The sequence below is a fragment of the Acinonyx jubatus genome, chromosome E1 (assembly GCF_027475565.1).
Source record: "Acinonyx jubatus isolate Ajub_Pintada_27869175 chromosome E1, VMU_Ajub_asm_v1.0, whole genome shotgun sequence".
Lineage (NCBI taxonomy): Eukaryota > Metazoa > Chordata > Mammalia > Carnivora > Felidae > Acinonyx > Acinonyx jubatus.
This window is the reverse complement of record NC_069397.1, coordinates 14,462,980-14,483,267: the sequence shown is the minus strand read 5'-3', so window position 1 is coordinate 14,483,267 and position 20,288 is coordinate 14,462,980. Positions and strand designations below refer to the sequence as shown.

Below are 20,288 nucleotides of genomic sequence, written 5' to 3'. Positions count from 1 at the left end.
AACACCTTGGAGACCCCTGTGACCTGAGTGTGGGGGGAGAATGTCAATGCAGCCCAGCTGGCCGGGAGCTCAGAGCTCAGAGGCACGTGCTAGACAGGCACAGGGTCGGAGATTAAGGGCTCTCGGCCTCTTCAGAACCTCCGTGGTGCTGGGAGCTGGACAAAACCCTTCAGGGTCAAGGCCCAATGGGAAATGTGGAGGCCCCATGGCTCAGACCAGAATCTGCTCCCTCATCCCTGATGGATGGTCACCAGTGGGTGGGGAGAGGCGGCCCTCTGCCCCTCTCCTGATCACCCCCTGTGTAATCAAATAAAAGGGGCTATCAGCCAGAAGGCAAGCCCCTCGTGGATGGGCATTCTTGTTCCTGGCATTTCAGGGCCTGTCTGGGCCTTGCACGTGGTTGGAGATCAGACCCATGGATGGGGTGAAGGTCCCACGCTCAGCTACACAAGGGACAGGGACAGGACGTGGTGGCCACGTGATGTGCGCGTGCCTGCGTGTGCAAAATGTCTCTGCACCGTCCTGTCTGCATCTTTCTCTGCCTCTGACCCACTGGTGACATGACTGCCCCCTAGCGCTGTGCTTCTTCATGTCTCCTAGTGACACTATGTGTGCACCCTTTGGGGTCTCGCTCAGATTCCACCTTCCCTTGCCCGTCCAGTCCACGCCCGACCCCTTCCCCTGTCCCCACGGGTCCCTCTCTGGACTTGTCCTGCTGACCCCTCCTCACCACGAAGGTCTTCCTTGGTGACTAACCCTGTCCTGTCCCCTCTCTCTGGCTGGAAGGTTAGTGGCCACTTGGGGGCTTCACATCTCAATGTCCAGTCAGCTGCCACTCGGAGGGCATCGCTGTCTTGCCGGTGATCGTGCCCGAGCCTGGGTGGGGGAGGTCTCATGATGTGGAGCCGGGGGCCTCGGAGGCCTCCCACCTGTTTAGACCCGGGGCACCTGCGTGTCCTTCTTCCTTACAGCCCGCCTCCTGGGAAATGGTACTTACAGAGCTTGAAGAGTTTCCTACATCTCTCGCTTCCTCTCTCTTTTCTGAGGCCCTGAGAGGAAGCAGCAGAAGCTGTGGCTGGCAGGGTCCCCCTGGGATGCCTGGGTGAAGGAGGAGGGGGTGGCGTGGAGTCTCAGCCAATTTGGAAAGCGCTGTGACCCAAGCACATTTTGCAGCACTAATGTCAAATTCTGCCATTCGGGCATGCCATTAGTGTGCACACTGCCACACAGTAATCCGCGACACAAAAGGCACAGCCTTCCCCACCCTGCCGGTGCTTAGAAACTAACAGCTCTAATGAGCAATGAGAGCTGAAATGAGAGAGATAGGGGGCAGGCCGCATCAGAGCAGGCTGCTGCTGCTCTTGGAGGAGGCTGACCCACTTCTTTTGGAGGTAAGGGGCCTTGTGGACCAGCCCACTGAAATGCCACTTGAATTAGCCACTGCTGCCTGCACAGGGGTCTCTTTGTTCTCACCTCTCCCTCGCTGCTCTGGGAGGGAGCCCTGTCAACAGGGCACACGGCTACTGACTTCGCTTTCCCCTGGGGCATCCTTGGTCCCTTCGACGAGGGAACATTTTAGGGCCATAAGCCTCCCTGGGTCCAGCGGTCCCTTTGAACGAGACAGGTGAGGACAGTCTGAGGGAGAAGGTACAGGTGGCCATGCCTTGTGTTGAGCCTCCCTTTTGTTCCTGCCTTTTTGATGGTGTGGGGAGTTCTTCAGCCAACAATAGATGTTTATGTATGTTTTCTTAGAGCCTATGTTTATTCACAGCCTGCAAAGGGGAGACCATGAGATTTATTCCAAAAGTGCAGTGAGTTAAAAGGGACAATTAGGGGAGCAGAAAGAGATATCGAGCATGGAGCTGTAAAGGATATTTTAATGCACAAAGAGTTCTTGAGATATTTTCCAAGTCGACAGAAGGTATAAGAAAATTGGCCGATTACAAGCTGATAGTGGGGGATTGGTGACATGGGGTGGAGGAACGGGCTAAAGTCCTACGTAGAGGAAGGTGGGCCCAGAGAGCAGACTGGGAGGACATGAGCCAGAATGTAGGCACAGCCAGGTCAAGAGGTTCAACAATAGATGTTGGCCTGGACACCACCAAAATGGGCACTCACCTCAGTCAATCAAAGAATATGGACAGAGAAAGGCTGGCATCCCCTGGGTCAGTGTGGAGTAGGGCCCTGCGGAGCTGGGTCCCAGAAGGGACCAGTAAGGACAACCTTGGGAGTGGTGGTGGTGAAAATATGACGAAAGATTTGCTGCTGCCTCCAGGGAGCCCTCCCAGCAAACGTGTCCTCTCCAACCCCCAGCCCTACATCTCATCCTCTGAGAAGCTTTCCTGGCCACCCCCGCAGGCCCTCTCGAACTCGCCCGCAGGCCTTCTGGAACTGCATTTGCCATGGTGGCAGAGTGCTGGGTGATTAGTTAGGTGACAAGTTAACATTTGCTTAATGGGATTCTTGGCTCCCTGGTAATGAACAGCACCTACCAGGAGAGAAAAGGGAAGATGCAGTCTGGGGGGAGGTTGGGGGGGGGGGGTTCTAGGGATTGCTGACGGTCAGCCAAAGCAGGCACAGACAGACGTGGCCGCGGGGGTGTTGGGTGGCCACGCCTGGAAGCAAGGGAGGGGCTGAGGGCTGAGCCCCTCATGGATGGGAAAGGGGGGGCACGGGAGATGAAGCGGCTGCGGGATACTTTCTGAGCTTGGAAGCAGCAGGTGTCTGGGAATGGGACTCCGGCCCAGGCAGATTTCCAGGGAGCGCTCCAGCTTGCTGGCACGAGGGAAGGATCTGGCTGAGCAGAAGAGGCAAGTTGGGATGATGAAACCCACTGTTGAGGAACATTGGCAAGCATGCCACGAGTGGGGACCGCGTGCCTGGAGAAACGCTGGGGGGTGGGGGGGGGTAGGGAAGAGGACTGCAGAGGGGGCCACACCTCCACTGCCGAGCAAATCCAAGTCCCTGAGTAGGATTCCCCCCAGCCTTCCCATTGCCAGTCTTGCCTCCCATGCCCCCCCACCCAGGGTTTCCAGCCCTTGACTCACAGCTCTTTGCTGATACCCCAAACCAGCATGGGGCTGCTGTGGCCCTCCAGCCCTCTGCCTGAAATACTCCCCACACTCTTCTTTGGCCACCTCCTCATCCTCTGAGAGCCACGGGGTGTCACCTCCTCCTTGAAGTCCTCCTAGACTGTCCTCAGTTGACTTTCTCATGATTCGGGGCGCTAACAGAGGCACCAGTCTCATACCTGTTTCCACATCCAGACCCTGTGGTCCTAATAGGAGAGTCACATCTTCCCACTTTTATGTCCCCAGAGCCTAGGCCAATGGCTGGCACATGTAGGCCCTTGATCAGCACTTGTTGAATGAAAGGTAAGGAGCCAACTGAGCTCTGGGGTCAAGGGAAGAGCTTCTATGGAGAGCCACTGAGACCACCAGTGGCCACCCAGCCCCTCTCCCAGGCCACCCCCTAAAGTGGAGGACTGTGTGGCAGGAGGGGAGAGAGGGAGGAGGGGAGATGGCTCTCTCCCGGGGCGCAGGGAATGTGCTGAGCGAAGATGGCGGAGGGGCTGGCCCCATGGGGAACGAAGGAGGGGTGGCCTCAGCCCCTCGGAGGAGGACAGGATTCCCAGGGGCAAGAACCCACGTCGCCCTTCCCTGAACCACCCAGGAGGGACGCTGCGTCTAGCCCTTGGCTTGTCAACTTGCTCTGGCGCTCTGGGCAATGGTGTCATCGTAACTGCGTAGCGTGTGAGCCTCTGAGTGACAAGTGATGTCATCCACGATAGAGCTGCTTTTATTCCCTCTATCTCTTAGAGGAGAGAGCTGCTAAAAATATACCTGGCGTCCTGGGCCCCTCTGCCTTGCCTCTAACAACAGTCGGCAACCAGAGACCGTGCTGCACTTGACAGAAGTGGATCATTTAAAAAACATTAGCATTTCTCGTACTGACATTTCACTTTCGTATTACAGGACTAAGTCTTTAAAAAAAAAAAAAAATGAATAAAGTGCTCGGACTCGATTTTCCCACTGAGGGCTTTGCTGTCTAAAGTTGGAAATGAAGTCAACAAAGTAACAACATCCTCGGGTTCCAAGGGACAGCTGGACCCTGACACCCGCCTGGGTAAGAGCAGGCAGGCCACCGGAGAGCGGACGATTTGTTCTGCCGTCACCGAACTCCCTTTAGTGCATGTTTCCGGCTTTGGACTAAGGAAGATTTGTTCAGCCAGGCCTGAAAACACAGCCCTCCCCTCTTTATCTGGAGAATTGCCTCCTTTCTCTGAAGCAAGAGAGGCAGGGACAGCCTCCAGACCCCATCTGCTGCCATCTGGGTTGGTCCCTAGCCTCCTGGAAACCCCAGTGGGCCCCGGGAACTGGCAGCTCCCTTCCAGGCACTCCTGAGCCCCCGAACAGTCAACAGCTCAGGTGCCGCAGGTGAGGCTCTTGGGCACAGGCCAGGAAGGATCCAGGACCGGCCTGCTCCAGGGAGAGCCACGGAGATTGGGCTGACCCAGCGCAGCCAGAGTGTAGGAAGTGAGTCATGTCTGTGAGGGCGAGGGAAGGACCATGGAACAGAGAACAAGCGTGTGTGTGTGTGTGTGTGTGTGTGTGTGCTCGCACGCGTGTGCACGTGTGCATCCCAGTGAGTCAGTGTGCCTCTGCCCCACACGGCTCCTCCCACCAACAAACGTGCTGTGCCCGGCCGGCCTCGCCCACCCCACCAAAATCTGGGATCTGCCACCATTTCAGGAATGCAGGGTTAGGAAATGAGAAACAAGGTTCTTGTCCAAGAGAAATTTTATTATTATTTTTCTCTCTTAATTGGATTCAGTGTTTCTTGTTCCTCACACACATCCTCTCTGGTGGGGAGTTCAGGTTTGTGGAAAGCTCAAAGGAGATTGTGTCTCCAGGGGCCCTGGCCAGCAGCATGGCCAGACTTGACCAGAGCCACTGTCCCCTATTTGGGCTTGCCTGCTCCACTCCCTGCACGTCCCCATTCCTGACCCCTGAGTCTGGCCCCCCCCCCAACCTCTGCCCGTCCCTGGGCATCTTCAGAAGGGCCAGGAGGGATGGGGCCTCCGTTATGCAGAAGTGCCTGAGATGGTTCTTGAAATGCCCTCTTGTCCCCCTTCTGCTAAGGCCACCTGATGCTTTCCCTCCTGCCACGTATACAGGACCCTTGCTGGGATGGCCATCAAAGAGCCTCAAGGAAAAATTCAGCAGCTGAGCCATGTTGGAGGCCTGGGCTCATGCCCAGAGTCTCCCTGGCCTGTCCAGACCATTGCTGGCAAAACGCTAGGCTGACGACACTGTCCAGCCTGTTGGGCTAACACTGTGGATGCTTCCTGCCCATCAGCAAAAGAGACCCAAAGTCCCTTCCTTCCCCTTCTCCGTCAAGCCCGGCCCCCGGGCCTGGCTCCCTGACGTCCAATGAGCTGCTTCTCACTTCTCGCCCTGACGACAACAGCTAGCTAGTACGGTGGGGGTTATGGGATGCTCTGGGGCGGCAGCCGGACTTGTGTTGCATATAAAAACAAGGTGATGCTCTGAACATCTAAGAAGATTGGTCCCCTGAAGTGATTCTTGCTGCCTCCCCTTCTCCCTGACCCCTCCCACTGACCCTTTGCCCTAGGCCCTGGCAAGCCCAGGTTACACGGTGACTGTTGTTGCCAGGTTGGGATTCTAGACAAAAAATCCTGTGACTCTTTTCTTGCTAGAAATCACCAATACAATCCTTAGTTCAACAGATAATAGTTTTCCGTATAGTTTATAAACATGAGAAGACATACAGTCTGGTAGGGGAGTGGGGCGGTGGGGGGGGGCTGTGCATTTGTGTGTATATATATGTAGAGAGTGTGTATATATATAAGTGGACGTAGTTATAAAACTGCACCTCCTGTGAGAGCCTCACTGCACTTGACGCAGTTCTAAATTTCAGCCTCTGATGATCTTTCCTTTGGTAACTGGTTCTTGGAGCCCAGCAGCTAGGCCTGGGTCTGCCAGGGTAGCCTGAGACGTCAGGAATGAGGCCTTACCCCCGAGGGAGGGACTGAGGGTTGGATTTAGGGCAGGCTGACTACGTGGCCTCAGGCAAGAGCCAAAATGCCACCTGCTCCTGTGCTTCCAGGTGGCTGGTGGAGCCAGCCTCTTGGGTGAGCCTCGTCTGTTCTCCTGAGTCCTGCTTCCTCCAGGAGTGGCGGGGGGCCCTTCAGACCTCTCCAACGACCGGGATTCCACAGAGCCCAGCTCCTGTGGGGCACCGTCCCATGGTTGCTAATGAAGGATTCACTTTGCGTGCTTTAACTGCCTTGCTGGATGGGTGCTGTCCATGGGTGCTCGGCAGGGCCTGGCCGGGACAGCAGGGTATGATGCGCTAATCCCTTCCCACTTGGGGCTGTACACTGTGGGTTTATAATCCACCGGGCAGGGCCCAGACAGCAGCCAAAGGCTTTACCAGCCTTTGCCTGAAACCCAGCAGATCCTCCGCTTGTTAAAAAAAAGAAAAGAAATTCTGTTCCTTGGTGGACATTGGCAGTGCTGGGTGCTGGGGCCGCAGGTCCTCAGCGGAGAGTGACCACCAGCCCCAGTATCCAGGCCAGGAGCGAGGCTCCCAGGGCACGGCCCGAGGAGGCCTGCTGCACCCCGCTGGGGGCACGGATGGGGGTCCTGCGGGCACACTTGCCCTTCCGCTTGGGCCGCGCCGTGGGCATGATGTCAAAACTGAACTTGTGCTGGTAGTCGGGGGCGTAGTCCTGCAGCTCGGGGGTCTGCTTCCCAGCGCCTGCCTTGGACACCTGGTTGCGATTCCTGTGGCTGGTGCAGTTCTTGCCGGGCTTCCTGGAGCCCGGCCGGGAGCCCGGCAGATGGCCGTGCGGGTGGCCCTTGTCCCTGGCGGGTCCGTGGGGCGGGTAGTGTTCCTTGCGGGCGGCCCTGTCGGTGGTGGTGAGCGTGTGTGACTTGATCTGGTGCGGGGACGCCGGCCCCGTGCAGTTCCGGAAGTCCTCGGCCCTCAGCAGCTTCAGGTCCTGGCCTTGCCGTGACTCGGGGGACACACAGGGGACAGCAGAGCTGGAGCCGCGGAACCTCCGCAGCCATTCCCACAGGGAGTGCGCCCGGCAGCCGCAGTCCCAAGCATTCCCGTTGAGGCGGAGGAACTCCAGGGCGGCCAGGGGCGCCAAGCAGTCACCCTGCAGCTCGGAGAGACTGTTGTTGAAGAGAAAGAGGGTGGTCAGCCTGCGGAGGTCGTGGAAAGCCTTGTGGTGGACCCACCGCAGCTGGTTCTCGTGCAGCAGGAGCCGGTCCAGGTTGACCAGCCCCCGGAAGGTGTCCTGGCCCAGGCTCCACAGCTTGTTGCCATGGAGAAACAGGTGGCTGAGGTTGACCAGGTCCACAAAGATGTCGTCCTGGAGGTACTCGATGTGATTGTCCTGCAGGTAGAGGTACTGCAGGCTGTGCAGGCCACTGAATATGCCTGCCGGCAGGGCACTGAGCCCGCACTTATAGAGGTAGAGGGCGTGGAGCTTCACCAGGCCCTGGAAGGTCTCCGGGGCCAGCGTCCGCAGCTGCCGGTTGTCGCCAAGGTCCAGCTCCTCCAGGTGCACGAAGCCCTCGAAGGTGTTGGGGTCAATGTAGGTGATGTTGTTGGAGTAGATCCACAGGGTGACCATAGCGGGGCTGAAGTGGCCCTGCTGGAGGAGGGTGATGCGATTGTTCTGCAGGAAGATGCGTTCGCTATCCTCCGGGATGCCCTCGGGGATGGCGGCAAAGTTGTGCGCCTGGCAGCTGACTGTCATGGGTGCCGGGTAGCACACGCAGTCCCGCGGGCAGCCGCCGCCCAGGGGCAGCTCCCCGGCTAGCAGCAGCAGCAACAGTTCCACACAGCACCCTGGCGGGGAGACAGAGCACAGCCAGGTCAGGGTCGGCCGGGGGGACGCGGGGGACAGACGGGGTGCGGGGCTGGTGGGTGTGCCACCCTCCCAGGCCAGGCTCTGTCCTGGCCTGCGCCGAACTCGGCAGTCTGGGACGGCAGTCCCCTGGGGGAGGCTCCAGATGGGAGGAAGGCAGGGCTCAAGCCCAAGCCAGGCCCGCACCTGGCGTGAGATAACACTGGGGCCCTGCACCTGTACTGGGGGTTCTATTCCCCAGCCTGGGCTGCCTGCCATCCTTAGTCCTGCCCCCTCAGGCTCTGTCAGCCCTGCGGGGGGTGGGGGGTGGGGCTCACAACCCCAGGCCACAGAAGCCAGCCTCTGGTTCCTGTTCCAGCTCTGTCACTCACTCGCTGTTATCCACATGAACAGATAGTGGGGCAGACTCCGGGTCTAGCAAAGTAAACATACGGAGGCCTGAGGAGTCTCTGTATTTGTTCTCAATAACAAGGCAAGCATGCATGCACGATACCAAAGTTCATCTCAAAAGAGGTCTCATTTACCATGCCTCCCGCATCCTCAAATATGTGACAAACTCTCTGGGCCTCAGTTTCTAAATAATACTAGTTGTCCCCTCCAGTGCCGTGAGGATGTACTAAGAGGACCCATGTGTGTGGACTGGGGGAGGCATCAGGGTGGCCAGGCTCTGCACCACCCCCACCACCCCCACCAGGAGCTAGCTGCTGCCCCCCATCAGGTCCACCTTCTGGCCTCTCCCCTCTCCCCACCTAAACTCCCAGGCTGTGGCTGCAAACCAGGCCTCGCCTCTCGACTGTCCCGAGCATTTCCTCTGTAGCTTCCCTCTAATTGGGCATTAATTAGGCATTCGTTAATGGATCCTTAAAATAATTTATTTTCGGATGTGTCCAGCCTGTGGTCGGATAATAGCCCCGTGCTCATTATCGGAGCAGCCTCATTATGGACGATCATCATTACCTGCCTTTTTCCAGGGTCGCAGCTGCCCCAGGCTGCCCGGCAGGCGCGCCGGCGTGGGAAAGACAGGCTCCAGGCTGGTAGAGCCCCACCCCGCAGGGCCCGGCAGCCACCTCATCCCCGCCTGGGTTGGCCTCTTGCCCGTCCCTTCCAGCTTGGCCAGCCGGGCCTCTGGGGAGAGGTCAGGGCTGCCGGCAGCTCAGCCGAGTCTCGCTGCCGTCAGCGATGCCCAGAGCATGTAGAAAGAACCTACCCTCCCGGCCGATCTCAGACCCGCCCCACTCCCAGCCTCAGAGGGGCCACTGGGCCAGGCTCTGAGGCCCTGCTGCTGCCCTAGTCTGATGGTCAGGCTCAGGCAGGCCTAGCCACCACCCCCTCGTTCCTGGCAGAAATGGCATCGTAAATAAGTGACAGTTCCCAGCTGTTGGGAGTTATGGGCTCCCAGAGAGTGGCAGCTGCTTCCCGTCCCCCTGTAATCACCCGGCTTCCACCAAACGTTTCCAACATAAAAATCATCGCATATAATTTTGTTTTTGCATAATTGGGTTCGGTTGCGATTTCAGAGCAATTATGACCTCGGTGGCAGTGGTGGCGGTGGCAGTGCAGCTGTGAGGAACCTTCCTGGGCTGGGCTCCTGCGCTCCATGTGGCTCCTGCAGTGTCTTCAGTCACCACGACCATTGCACAGCCTGCAGGCTAAGCCTGAGGCTGGTGCCTCCGCAGCCTCAGTTTCCCTCTCTGTAACGTGGGTAGGAGATGATCGCTATGCTAGCCTGCCCCATGTGGAGGCTCGGGTCTGACCTCCAGGCCCCCCCACTCCCCACCTTGGTCTGGCAGGGGGGGGGTCCCAGCCCCGCAGGGGGAAGCAAGAGTGTGGACGGGGGGGACAGGAGCCTGGACCCCAAGCTTCAGCTGACTCTCGGGGAGCCTGCCCGATGCCTCGAGCCTCCGAAAGCCAGGGCTGGGATGAAGGCCCAACTCACACTGTCTGCACCTTCCACAGAGACTGACACTCCCTTTCCCTACTCTCAGCTCGCACTCCTTACCCCTGGCCAGGCTGCTGTCTCCCAGGGACCCTGCCCCCCCGGAAGCGGCCCCTGCCCTGCCGCTCGGTGGGGCGATCACAGTGCTCACTGTGCTGAAAGGGACCAGGCCACGGCCACGCACCTGTGGTTGTGGGACACACAGTGCCACACCAGACCCTGGGGGCGGGGGGTGGGACTGCAAAGAAAGAGGCTTTTCCTGAAGTCTGGCAGCAGAGGGACACTCACTGTGGGGGCAGGGGTAAGCTGTGGCAGGCTCAGCACTAATACCGCTCGACATTTATGCAGCTTATGAAGTTTACAAAGTGCTTCTGCTCGCGATGCTCTGATCCTCAGAATTACTGTGTGGTCGTAGGGGGTTCTCCTGCCCCCTGACCTGATGGGGGCAGACGACCCTTCTCCCTGCTGTTGTGGCTATGTCTCTGTGAGGCCCCTGGGCTGGGGTTCTCTCAAATGTCCCCAGAAAAGCTGGGGGACCCCATGGAGAGCCACACCCTTTCCTTAGACAGGTGCCCCAGGGAATGTTGGGGTACAGGGAAACTAGGCAGAGATCTCCATTTCGGGGAAAAGCCAAATGCCCAAAAATCCAGGTCGGGGCAGAGCGGCCAGCTTGTGAACACACTTTGGCAGGTGTGTTGGGTAAATGCAGGACCCAGGGCAGGAGCCACCCATTCCCTTCCTCCCAGAGGGTCCCAGAAGGAGGCAGGGGCCCCGGCCAACGCTTGGAGCTGCTCTCCGTCCTTCAGTACTGCCCAGATGCCAGGGACCCAGGCCAGGGAAGCTGCCCTTGCACTACCCCTGCCCCCTTCCACTGGGTGCTGGGGTGGGTCTCAGCTGAGTCTGCTTCTCCACCCCGGAAGCTGGTCACATCTCCAAGGCCCCAGACTAACCCTCCCAGACAAGCTCACCCACCTCTGGCACCCCTGCCTGAGCTGGCGGGTGCCCCGGGTCTGGAAGCCTGCTGGGTTTCTTTCCAGGCAGGAGCTACAGCTTCTCCTGTGCCCCCTCCGAGTGCTGGTGGGAGCCCCAACCCACTGATTGCCTGATTAATGTACTAACACCGAGGCCGGTGCCTTTGCCGTGCATTTTAAGACTGCAAATTAGCAGCCATGTAAGTCTCTGAGGAGGAGCCTTGCGCCCCCTCCCATCTGCTTCCTCAGCCCCCTCCTGGGTGCGGCAGGGGTTGCTCTGCCTGAGGGGGCTGAAGAAAGCCAGGCTGGGCTCCCCCTTCCTCAGGCTCTCCTCCTTCAGCTCTCCTCCAGGGGCATGCACCCGGACTCCCAAGCTCCTGCCCCCCCCCCCCCACCCCACATCTGAGCTCACCTGAGGCTCCTCTGCCTCATTCATTCCTTCCTCCATTCAATATTTGCCTCAAGTCCTAGAATGTCCAATGTGATAGGGCAAGGAGGAGCCCAGGGATGAGCCGGGGTGAGTCCTCCTGGGTTCGTTAGCAGATAGGAGGTCTCACAATACCAGGCAGTCTGACCAGGTGCTGGGGCCCAGAGCAGGTGCTAATGGGTGTGTGTGTGTGTGTGTGTGTGTGTGTAAGAAGCTCAGGAAACGTCCCTGCCACCCCTACACCACCTCCTCCACTAAGCCCTCTGCTCTCCTGCCAGTATAGAGGATACACAGTAGAGATTCTATTGTATGCAAGTTCTCCTTCCTCCAAACCCCAAAACCCTTCACCCGCTGGGCAGCGGGTGAGTGGCCTGAGCATGGTCAGCACCTCACCCAGTCTATTCGGCAGCCCCAGATGTGCTTATGCATGTCCCTGTGGGGCTGGACCTAGCGGGGTGTGTGGGAAAGGCATAACAGGAAGAAGGCACAGTGTGTACAAAGGCACTGAAGTATGGAAACCGGCAGTGTGCCCACATCTTACCCCAGTCCCCCTCAATCAGCCCCCAAGTAGCCAGAGATCCCAAAGAAGCTGTAACACCAGCCCTGCTAGGCTGGGGAAACCTAGGCCTGGGGAGGCCAGAAAGGTCCCCATTGGAACCAGCACTGACAGGACCCCTGCTCCCGTCCCAGGCCAGATGTCTAGAAATGTCTAGAATGGCAGGGGTCCTCAGCTTCCCCCCAGGAAGGGAGCTAACCAATGAGGACCCACTCCTAAACATGCACCAGGTTCTTTACATGGAAGCCCCATACTACCACACCACTACAGAGGAAATGAGGCACCCGCAGAGAAGTGGCCACACAGCTGGTGAAGAGGGTGGGAGAGCAGGCCTCACGCCCCTGACCTCAAATCCAGGAGCTCCAAGTTGCATGGGGCAGGCAGGGCAGCCTCATCTGACCTGAGTCAGACCTCATCAGACCTCCCCCTGACCTGAGTCTGCCACCTGCTGGCACCAAAGCGGCACCTCTGTCGACACCCCCGCAGGGACAGCCCCATGGACTGGAATCCCCCCAAGGCCCCCAGGCAGGTCCCTAGGGGCTCTCTGAGCCTCAGAGACTTGTCAGCCATGTGGCCTATCCTTCCGGCTCCACAGCCCGCCCTCCCTCTGCACAGGGCCAGGCATCCCCTCCCTCCTGCCCGGGCCTTGCCAGCTGCTCCTCTCTAAGCCAATCGATGCTAACCAAATGGCTCTGCCGGTCAGATAACAGCCTCGGGCCAGGCTGGCTGTGCTCACAGAGCGACTGGCGCCCCAGGCCACTTGGCACTGTCCCTGCATGCCACACCCAAGTGCAGGCCACTTCCTATAGCGCCCCCGCCCGGCCCAGCCCCGGAGACGAGGCAGCCAGCCTGGGCAGAGCAGGGCTTCCCTCCGCGGGCCCCCGCTGCAGATGCCTGTAATCCACCTGCCTCCCCATCTCTCCGTCCATCCCACGCAATCTGTCCGAAGGTGAGCCGCCGTTCCCCGGCCCCCCAGGCCTCCTCCACACGCATCTTCTCCGTCTCAGGTGAAGGCGGCTCCTTCATTCTGGCAGCTGGGGTGAGAACCTCAGAGTCACGCCGACTCCTCTCTCTCACCTCATACCCAGTCTGCCGGGAGCCCTGTGGGCTCAGCTTCAGGACATACCCAGAACCCACCCTTGTCTCCCGGCCACCACCCCAGCCTGGGCCGCCATCATCTCTTGCCTGGCCCATCGCCATAGTCTCCTGTGTGGTCCCCGGGCTCCCACCCTTGCCCCTACATCTCCACTGACACAGCAGCAGAAGTCTGAGTCAGAGCACGTGGCGCCTCTGATCAAACCCCCTTGGCCCCATCGTGCTCAGTAAGACCTTCTAGTCCTCACTAGGGCCCTGGCCGCCACCTCTCCTCCCTCCCCCAGCCTTTTCTTCTCCCTCTTTTCACGTGCTGGGCGCGTCCTGCCTCCAGCCTTTTGCTGCTCTCTCCTTCTGGAGCACTGCCCATGCTCCAGGATACCTGTGGGGCCCCTGCCCTCACCCCAACATTGGGGTCTCTCACAGAGTCACTTTCTCAGTCAGGCCTTCCTTAGCAGCCTGTCTTATTTATTTTTTACATTTTTTTAGAGAGAGACACCACAAGCTGGGGAGAGGGGGAGAAGGATAGAGGGAGAGAGAGAGAGAGAGGAAGAGAGAGAATCCCAAGCAGGTTCCATGCTCAGCCTGGAGCCCGATACGGGGCTTGATCCCACGACCCTGGGATCACCACCCAAGGTGAAATCAAGTCGATTGCTCAGCTGACTAAGCCACCCAGGCACATCCCCAGCAGCCTATTTTAAATGGTCTCCTTCAGTTTAATTTTCCTCCCTAACATTTATGCTCTTCTAATAAAGTACATCATTTATTTATTTCTCTTGTTCCTTTTCTGTCCCTTCCCACTGACGGTGATTTTGTCTGCTATGTTCCCTGCTGTGCCCTAGGGCCTAAAACGGTGCCTAGAACACAGTCATGTTTTTCTCTCTTTCTTTCTTTCTTTCATGTATGTTTGTTTGTTTATTAATTTACTTATTTATTTTTGAGAGAGACAGAGAGTGAGCAGGGGAGGGGCAGAGAGGGAGACGGGGAGACACAGAATCTGAAACAGGCTCCAGGGTCTGAGCTGTCAGCACAGAGCCCGACACAGGGCTTGAACCCACAGACCTTGAGATCATGACCCGAGCCAAAGTCGGATGCTTAGCCAACTGAACCACCCAGGAGCTTGCTATGTGTTTCTTTTAAGAAGAAAACCCTACGGGGCTCCTGGGTGGCTCAGTCGGTTGGGCGTCAGAGTTCGCTCAGGTCAGGATCTCACCATCTGTGAGTTCAAGCCCTGTGTAGGACTCTGTGCTGACAGCTCAGAGCCTGGAGCCTCCTTTGGATTCTGTATCTCCCTCTCTCTCTGCCTGTCCTTCTCTCTCTCTCTCAAAAATCAGTAAACATTAAAAAAAAGAAGAAGAAGAAGAAAACCCTAGGCCAAGGGCCTGGCTCATAGTAGGTGCTCAATAAACATAGTGGTTCTCATTAGTACTGAGGTCTCTAATAAGAGTAGATTGGGCCTTGGCTTTCTCTGGAGGGCCCCTGGGCCATCACAAGGGGACAGATGGTGAGGAGCACTCTGCAGGGGCACATACACATCAGGCCTGTCCAACACGTGGGGCAGGTGATCAATGTGGCTTTGCCCAGGACTCCGGATTTTCAGTGCTAAAACCGTAAAGTCCCAAACAAACCAGCACAAGTCCGTCACCCTACCTAGGGCCAAATTGCACCCCCCCCACACACACACACACAAAAATCTCTGGGCACAGGCAGGGGAGGGGACAAGCAGGCAGGCATGAAGCAGGAATGTTCTCTAGGCACCCACACCCACACCTCAGGTCTAGTGCCTGCAGCCCCAGAGGCAAGCCTGGGCCTAGACAGAGCATGTGTACATGTGTGCACATGGGTCTGGGCATGCCTATGCACATGTGTGCTTCTGTGCGTTTACCTGTGTGTGTACACGGCCAGGTGTGCACGTGTTCACAGCATCTGCGTAGGCACATGTGTGTATGCAAGCACATATTTGTCTCTGGATGCCACCAACGGGCTGGCAGCCTGGGTCCTTTCATCCTGCAGCATCCCTGAGCTCCGGCCCAGAGAGAGGGCCCGGGTCTGTGATATCCCCGTCTTATCTCGGCATTCACTCTTGCTTTGCCTTTAGCGCCCGCTCTCCTCCTGACGTGCTGCATTACGTCCTTACTCTGGGATCACTCCTGGCTGGGAAGCGGGCGGCCCCTTACTGGAACAGTCCTTGGCTTCCATCTGCCGTGGCTAGCCCCCTGCGCAGGCCTGGCCGGGATGCCACGCTAACTGGGCTGCTGTGCTCTCAGGAGGCCTCACTGGAGCAACCAGGCTCCCCATCTTTGCTTTGCTGTGTTTGCCACCTTCTCGATGTGGGGTGCCTCCCTGGGTGGGGGGGTACCCTGGTACTGTCTGGCCTCAGGAGCAGCCCCACCGAGAGACATTTCAGCTGGGCCACCTCGGACAGATCACTAAGCTTCCAAAGCCTCAGTTTCTTAGTCCGGGAACTGGGAGGCAGAGCACCTGCTTTATTGGGTGTTGGAAACACTCGGGTAGGCTGTGCCCCTGAACTGTAGCCCAGGGGGAGCTGTAGAGGAGGCATTCATGAGGGGGAGGACTGTGTGCTCTCCCCAACCCCCAGCGGACTCTGGCCTTCACCACACCCACCCTGGTGCTCTTGGGCCCCAGAAGCCTGGCAGAGGGACCTGCGAGATGGGACACTGAGTCGAGGCTCAGACCCAGGTTCAAGTTCCCTGCCAGGCCTTGCCTGTCCCCAGGACACAGCGGGTGGGGATGGGATCTTGACCCCTCTACTTTGGCCTTTCTCCCAGTCCATCCTTCCCCAGCTGGAGCTGCCAGCTCTGTGCAGAATGCCCAGGATATGTAGGTTCTGCCTTTACCTCGGGAAGTCCCTCTGGGGCTCATAAAATGTGTCCTCTGTTACTCAGATTTGCTCCTCAGTTTGGGAGCCCCAGAATCTGGGCAGTGGCAGCTCAAGGCTGAAGGCCAAGGGCCTCTGAGAGCCAGCTTTTCCCAGGAGGTTTTGAGGAGGGTCTGCGTCCTGCCTCCTCCCTCCAAACCCTGGAGGCTACCGTCCTTCCCTCCCAAACCACAGCAAACTGTGGACCCACCTGCACCAAACAGGCTCACCGAAACTGGAGTGGTATCTTAGGTGTATTTGGTGGGGCAGGTGAACTTCTGTGGAGATGGGACTGTCCTCAGGGGCAAGTGTCTATTGCCTGCCTGGGGGACATTGAAGGGAGGTGAGGGAGAGAGAGTAGGGGTGGGGATCTACCAAATCCTGAAGGCCCTGGCACTGGGTGACACAAAACAGGAGATGGGACCCAGCCTTTGCAAAGCAGGTGCAGAAGTCTCTTCCAGGAGCCCTCGTTCCTAGTTCCCGGAACAGCCACCCTTTCCTCGCTGCCAGTGAAAGAAAGGCATTCAGAACGCACATCCGGGCCGTGGATCACCCTGTTCTGGATCTGCCCCCTGACTCTTTCATTCATTTGACAACAGCTCTGTGCTTGGTGCTGCAATAGTAGGATCCAGCCCTTTCCCTCATGGAACCTACACGTTCTAGCTGGGAGATGATTAAGCAAAAGGAAACAGACAAGCCCAAACGGACACAGGGTAGTTGACACTGTGGACACAATGAGGGAGTTAAGACGGAGACAAATGGGAGGGAAGGAGACTGACATTCGCTTGTGTGCTCATGAAGGGCCTCCCTGAGCAGGGACACCTGAGCTGAAACCTAAAGGAAAGGAAGGAGCCAAAGAACAGAGGGAACAGCAGGTGCAAAGGCCCTGGGACAGGACCAAACTTGGTATAGATGAGAGAAGAAGGGAAGGGCAGGAGATGCCGTTAGAAAGGCAACAGGCAGGCTTTGGAGGGCCTTGAAAGCTTCAGTTGAAGAGTTTGGATCTAATTCTGGGTGTGGCAAGCAGCCACTGAAGAGCCTGAAGTGGGAGCAATATGATAGAACTTGGGCGGGGTGGGGGGGGCTGCTATTGGAGCATGGATTAGAGGGGAGCCAGAGGAGGGGCAGAGAAGCCTGCGGTTGTCATCCGTGAGAGATGTGGGGGGCCTGAAGGGGGCGAGGCCATGGAGTCAGAGAGCAGTGGACAGAAGGAGAAATGTCTAGGATGCAGAACTGGCCGGACACACGGGGGACCAGTGTGAGGGACAGTGAGTGGTTCCAGAGGATGAGGGTACAGTGAGACTGGAGGAGCCTGGGAAAGCAGGGGTAGGGGCCAACAGGAGCTCCGTTGCGGATACACAAAGTCTGAGGAGACTTACAGAGATATTCAGCTGGTGGCAGCTGGCTGTCCAACTGGAGCCCAGAGGCGAGAAGTACACTTGGGACTCATGAGCCTAGAGATGGTATTCAAATCTGTGGGAATGGATGAGGTCACCTGTGAGAGTCAAGAGAGGAGATACAGGATGGAAGCCTCCGGGAACACGGTTCTAGAATGTAAAGAAGGCATGGCCCGTGGCGTCAGAGGAAAGCCAGGGCATGCGGTGTGACCAAAGCCGAGAGTGTTTCAAGAAGAAAGGTGGCCTCTGCTGAGAGGAAGGCTGTGAGGGTTTACGTGAGGACAGAGAGGTGCGGTCCTCTGGCAACATGGAGGTGATTGGTAATGCCAGAAAGTTCCTTTCTGGGAGAAAGGTCAGGACAGAGTGCATACTAGAGTGGGAGGAATCTATGGGGAGACTGCACTGTGTCAGTCAGGACAAGTTAGGACACAAGTGGCCCTTGGGGGGGGGGGTCTCAGTGGCTCACAACAGAGGCTGGTTTCTTGCTCAGGTGGGACAGCAGGGGCTCTGCTCAGGGATCTGGGCAGAGAACACATCGTCTGCCCAGAACCCTGCCTGTCTCGTGGCAGAGGGGACAGAGGACATGGCCAACTACTGCCTTTTGTTTCAAGCAGGACATAGCACTCCTACTCATGTCAGTCACATGGCCCAGCCTGTCCTCAGATGGATAGGGAAGAATAGTGGGGTGGGGTGGGGATGTCAGGGAGCACCCAGAGGCCACTCATTCAGAAACTTGGCTATGAAGGGGGCAGAGAAGCAGGGCAGCACCTGGAGGGGCGTGGGGTCCTGGGAAGTTGTTGTTGTTTAAAGTTTATTGATTTGGCAGGGGAGGGGGGAGCATGAGTGGGGAGGGACAGAAAGGGGGAGGCGGAGAGAGAATCAGAAGCAGGCTCTGTGCTGACAGCAGAGAACCCGACGTGGGGCTCAAACTCACAAATGGTGCGATCATGACCTGAGCCAAAGTCTGACGCCCAGCTGACTGAACCACCCAGGTGCCCCTAAAACTTATTGTTTATTTTGAATGAGGGGGAGGGAGGGGCAGAGAGAGAGAGAGAGAGGGAGAGAGAATCCCAAGCAGACTCAAAGCTGTCAGCGCAGAGCCTGACGCAGGGCTCGAACCGACAAACCATAAGATCATGACCTGAGCCAAAGTCGGATGCTCAACAGACTGAGCCACCCAGGTGCCCCAGGTGTTTGTTTTTTGAAGACAGAAGAAACTAGAGCCTGTTTGCATGCTTGTAGGCATGATTCAGGAGGAGAGAGAGGAACAAAAACGGAAGCAATAGGAGTGAGGGGGCCAAAGCAACAGACCCAGAGCAGCGCTGAAGGACTACCTCTCAGGCTGCAACAGGAGGGAATCCCATATGTTCAAATGACAAGATGATGGAGTTAGCCTCCCAGGTTTCTTTTCTCCCTGAAGTAAAAGGGAGTCATTAGCTGAGAGCGAAGGTAGGGAGGAGGGTGGAAATTTGAAGAGAAAGAAGTCAGAAGGAGGCAGGATTCCATTTGGTGGGAAACCAAGCTCCCCCAGTCACATGAGAGGTTTGTGGGGGACGAGGAGGTAGGTGTTTGCAGACACAGCTCTCCAGTGCCCGCTCCCCTGGCCTCAGCCCAAGTCCCCCTCACCTCCTGCTGGACTTGGGGGCGATTGGCTCCTCTGATGAAGTCTGCTCACGTCACTCCCTGGCCTGACAGACCATGCATTAGTTCAGCAAACATTCACTCCACCCCTTCCTACGGGCCAGGCAGCATGCCAGGAGGGCACTGGGGACAAAAGACCCAGTTCCTGGTTCCCAGGAGCTGGCAGTCTTCCCCCAGGTGCCTTCAGGATAGTATGTTGTGGACATCTGTCACTCCTCTTGGCCACCCAACTGCTTAAGCCTCTTCCTGAATTTGGGAGATCTCCCAATTTATATAGATGAGTCCTTCCCTCCCTCTGGAAACTAGAAAGGTCAAGTCCTCACTTTCCCATCCTTCCTGGAAGATTGGGCAAGGCCAGTAACCCAGACTTTGAAGTGGGAGTTAGCGATGCAAAAAAGCATGGACCTACAAGGACAGAGGCAGTGGCAATGACAGAGCCAGTGGGGCAGCGGCTATGATAGGAATATTGGAAATACAAACTGGAGGTGTCTGTCTTTGTTTGGGGCATTGCTCCTGTCTGTGGAGTCCCCAACTCTCTGGGAGAGTCCGTGGGTTACTTTTAAATAGATGGGCTTTTTATTTAAATTAGTCAAGGCTGGATGTCTGTTGCTTGCAAATAAGAATCCTCACTGATGTGAGGTCCCTCCAGCTGAGCATGGCTTACAAGTCCATCCATGGTCTGGCTCTGCTCCTCTCATTCCCACTCATCTCAGCCCAGAGGCTTTCTGCTCCCCTCTCCCTGCCTTCTTGGGGAAGCAGCTCCCCAAGTTCCCTTGGGAGACCATCCCTTCCCCACTGCAAGTGATTCAGGATTCAGTCAAGTGGCCAGGCTCAGACAAATTAGACTGTCTTCTAGGAATTTCAACCTGAACTTGAAGCCAAGTGACTCAGCTTGAGCTGTTTCACCCAGGTGGGTCCATCCGGAGGATACTGCCTAGTAGTTTTTCCACCAAGACTTCCAGAGCCACCGTGGTTCTTGCCCTTCCCAGAACTGGGTTGTTCAGCTTCTTCTTTGGGTCCCATTTTCTTTCTGCAGTGGTCCACCTAACATCCCTCTTCTTGGCTATCAGGATCCAGATTTCATTCAGCTACCAGGTAGCCATATACTCTAGAGGAGCTGGGTATGGAGGGAGGGAGTCTACTTTATTAGGCTGCTCCATTGTCAGTGATTGGTTGAGATAGGAGCATGTGACTCCATTCTGACCAATGAGACACAAAGAAAGTCAAGTGAAGGATTTGGGGAGGAGGGGTGTGTACGTGTCTTTTTCCTCCTGAGAAGGGACAGGAGGAAGGGGCGTTCTCTTTCCTGCCTCTGAGTGTGAGTGGGTGAAATGCCTGGTGCTGACACGCTATCTTTTGGCCATGAGGGGACTACCTAAAGTCCAAACCAGTTTACCAAAGACTATGGAGCAAAAAGATGGAGAGAACCTGAATCGTAATGACTTTCTTAAGTCAATGAGTCAACCAATACTGGGATTTCCAAC

General features: G+C 57.2%; 1 protein-coding gene across 1 annotated transcript in view; it reads right to left on the bottom strand.

The window, feature by feature from the left end:
- Window positions 1-3,357: 3,357 nt before the first annotated feature.
- The window catches only part of RTN4RL1 (reticulon 4 receptor like 1), a 73,787-nt gene continuing 56,856 nt past the window's right edge, over window positions 3,358-20,288 (bottom strand). The window contains exon 2 of the mRNA XM_027034651.2: window positions 3,358-7,887. Coding sequence (XP_026890452.1) covers window positions 6,563-7,887 — 1,325 coding nt within the window. The 3' untranslated portion in view covers window positions 3,358-6,562. The remainder of the gene's footprint in view (window positions 7,888-20,288) is intronic.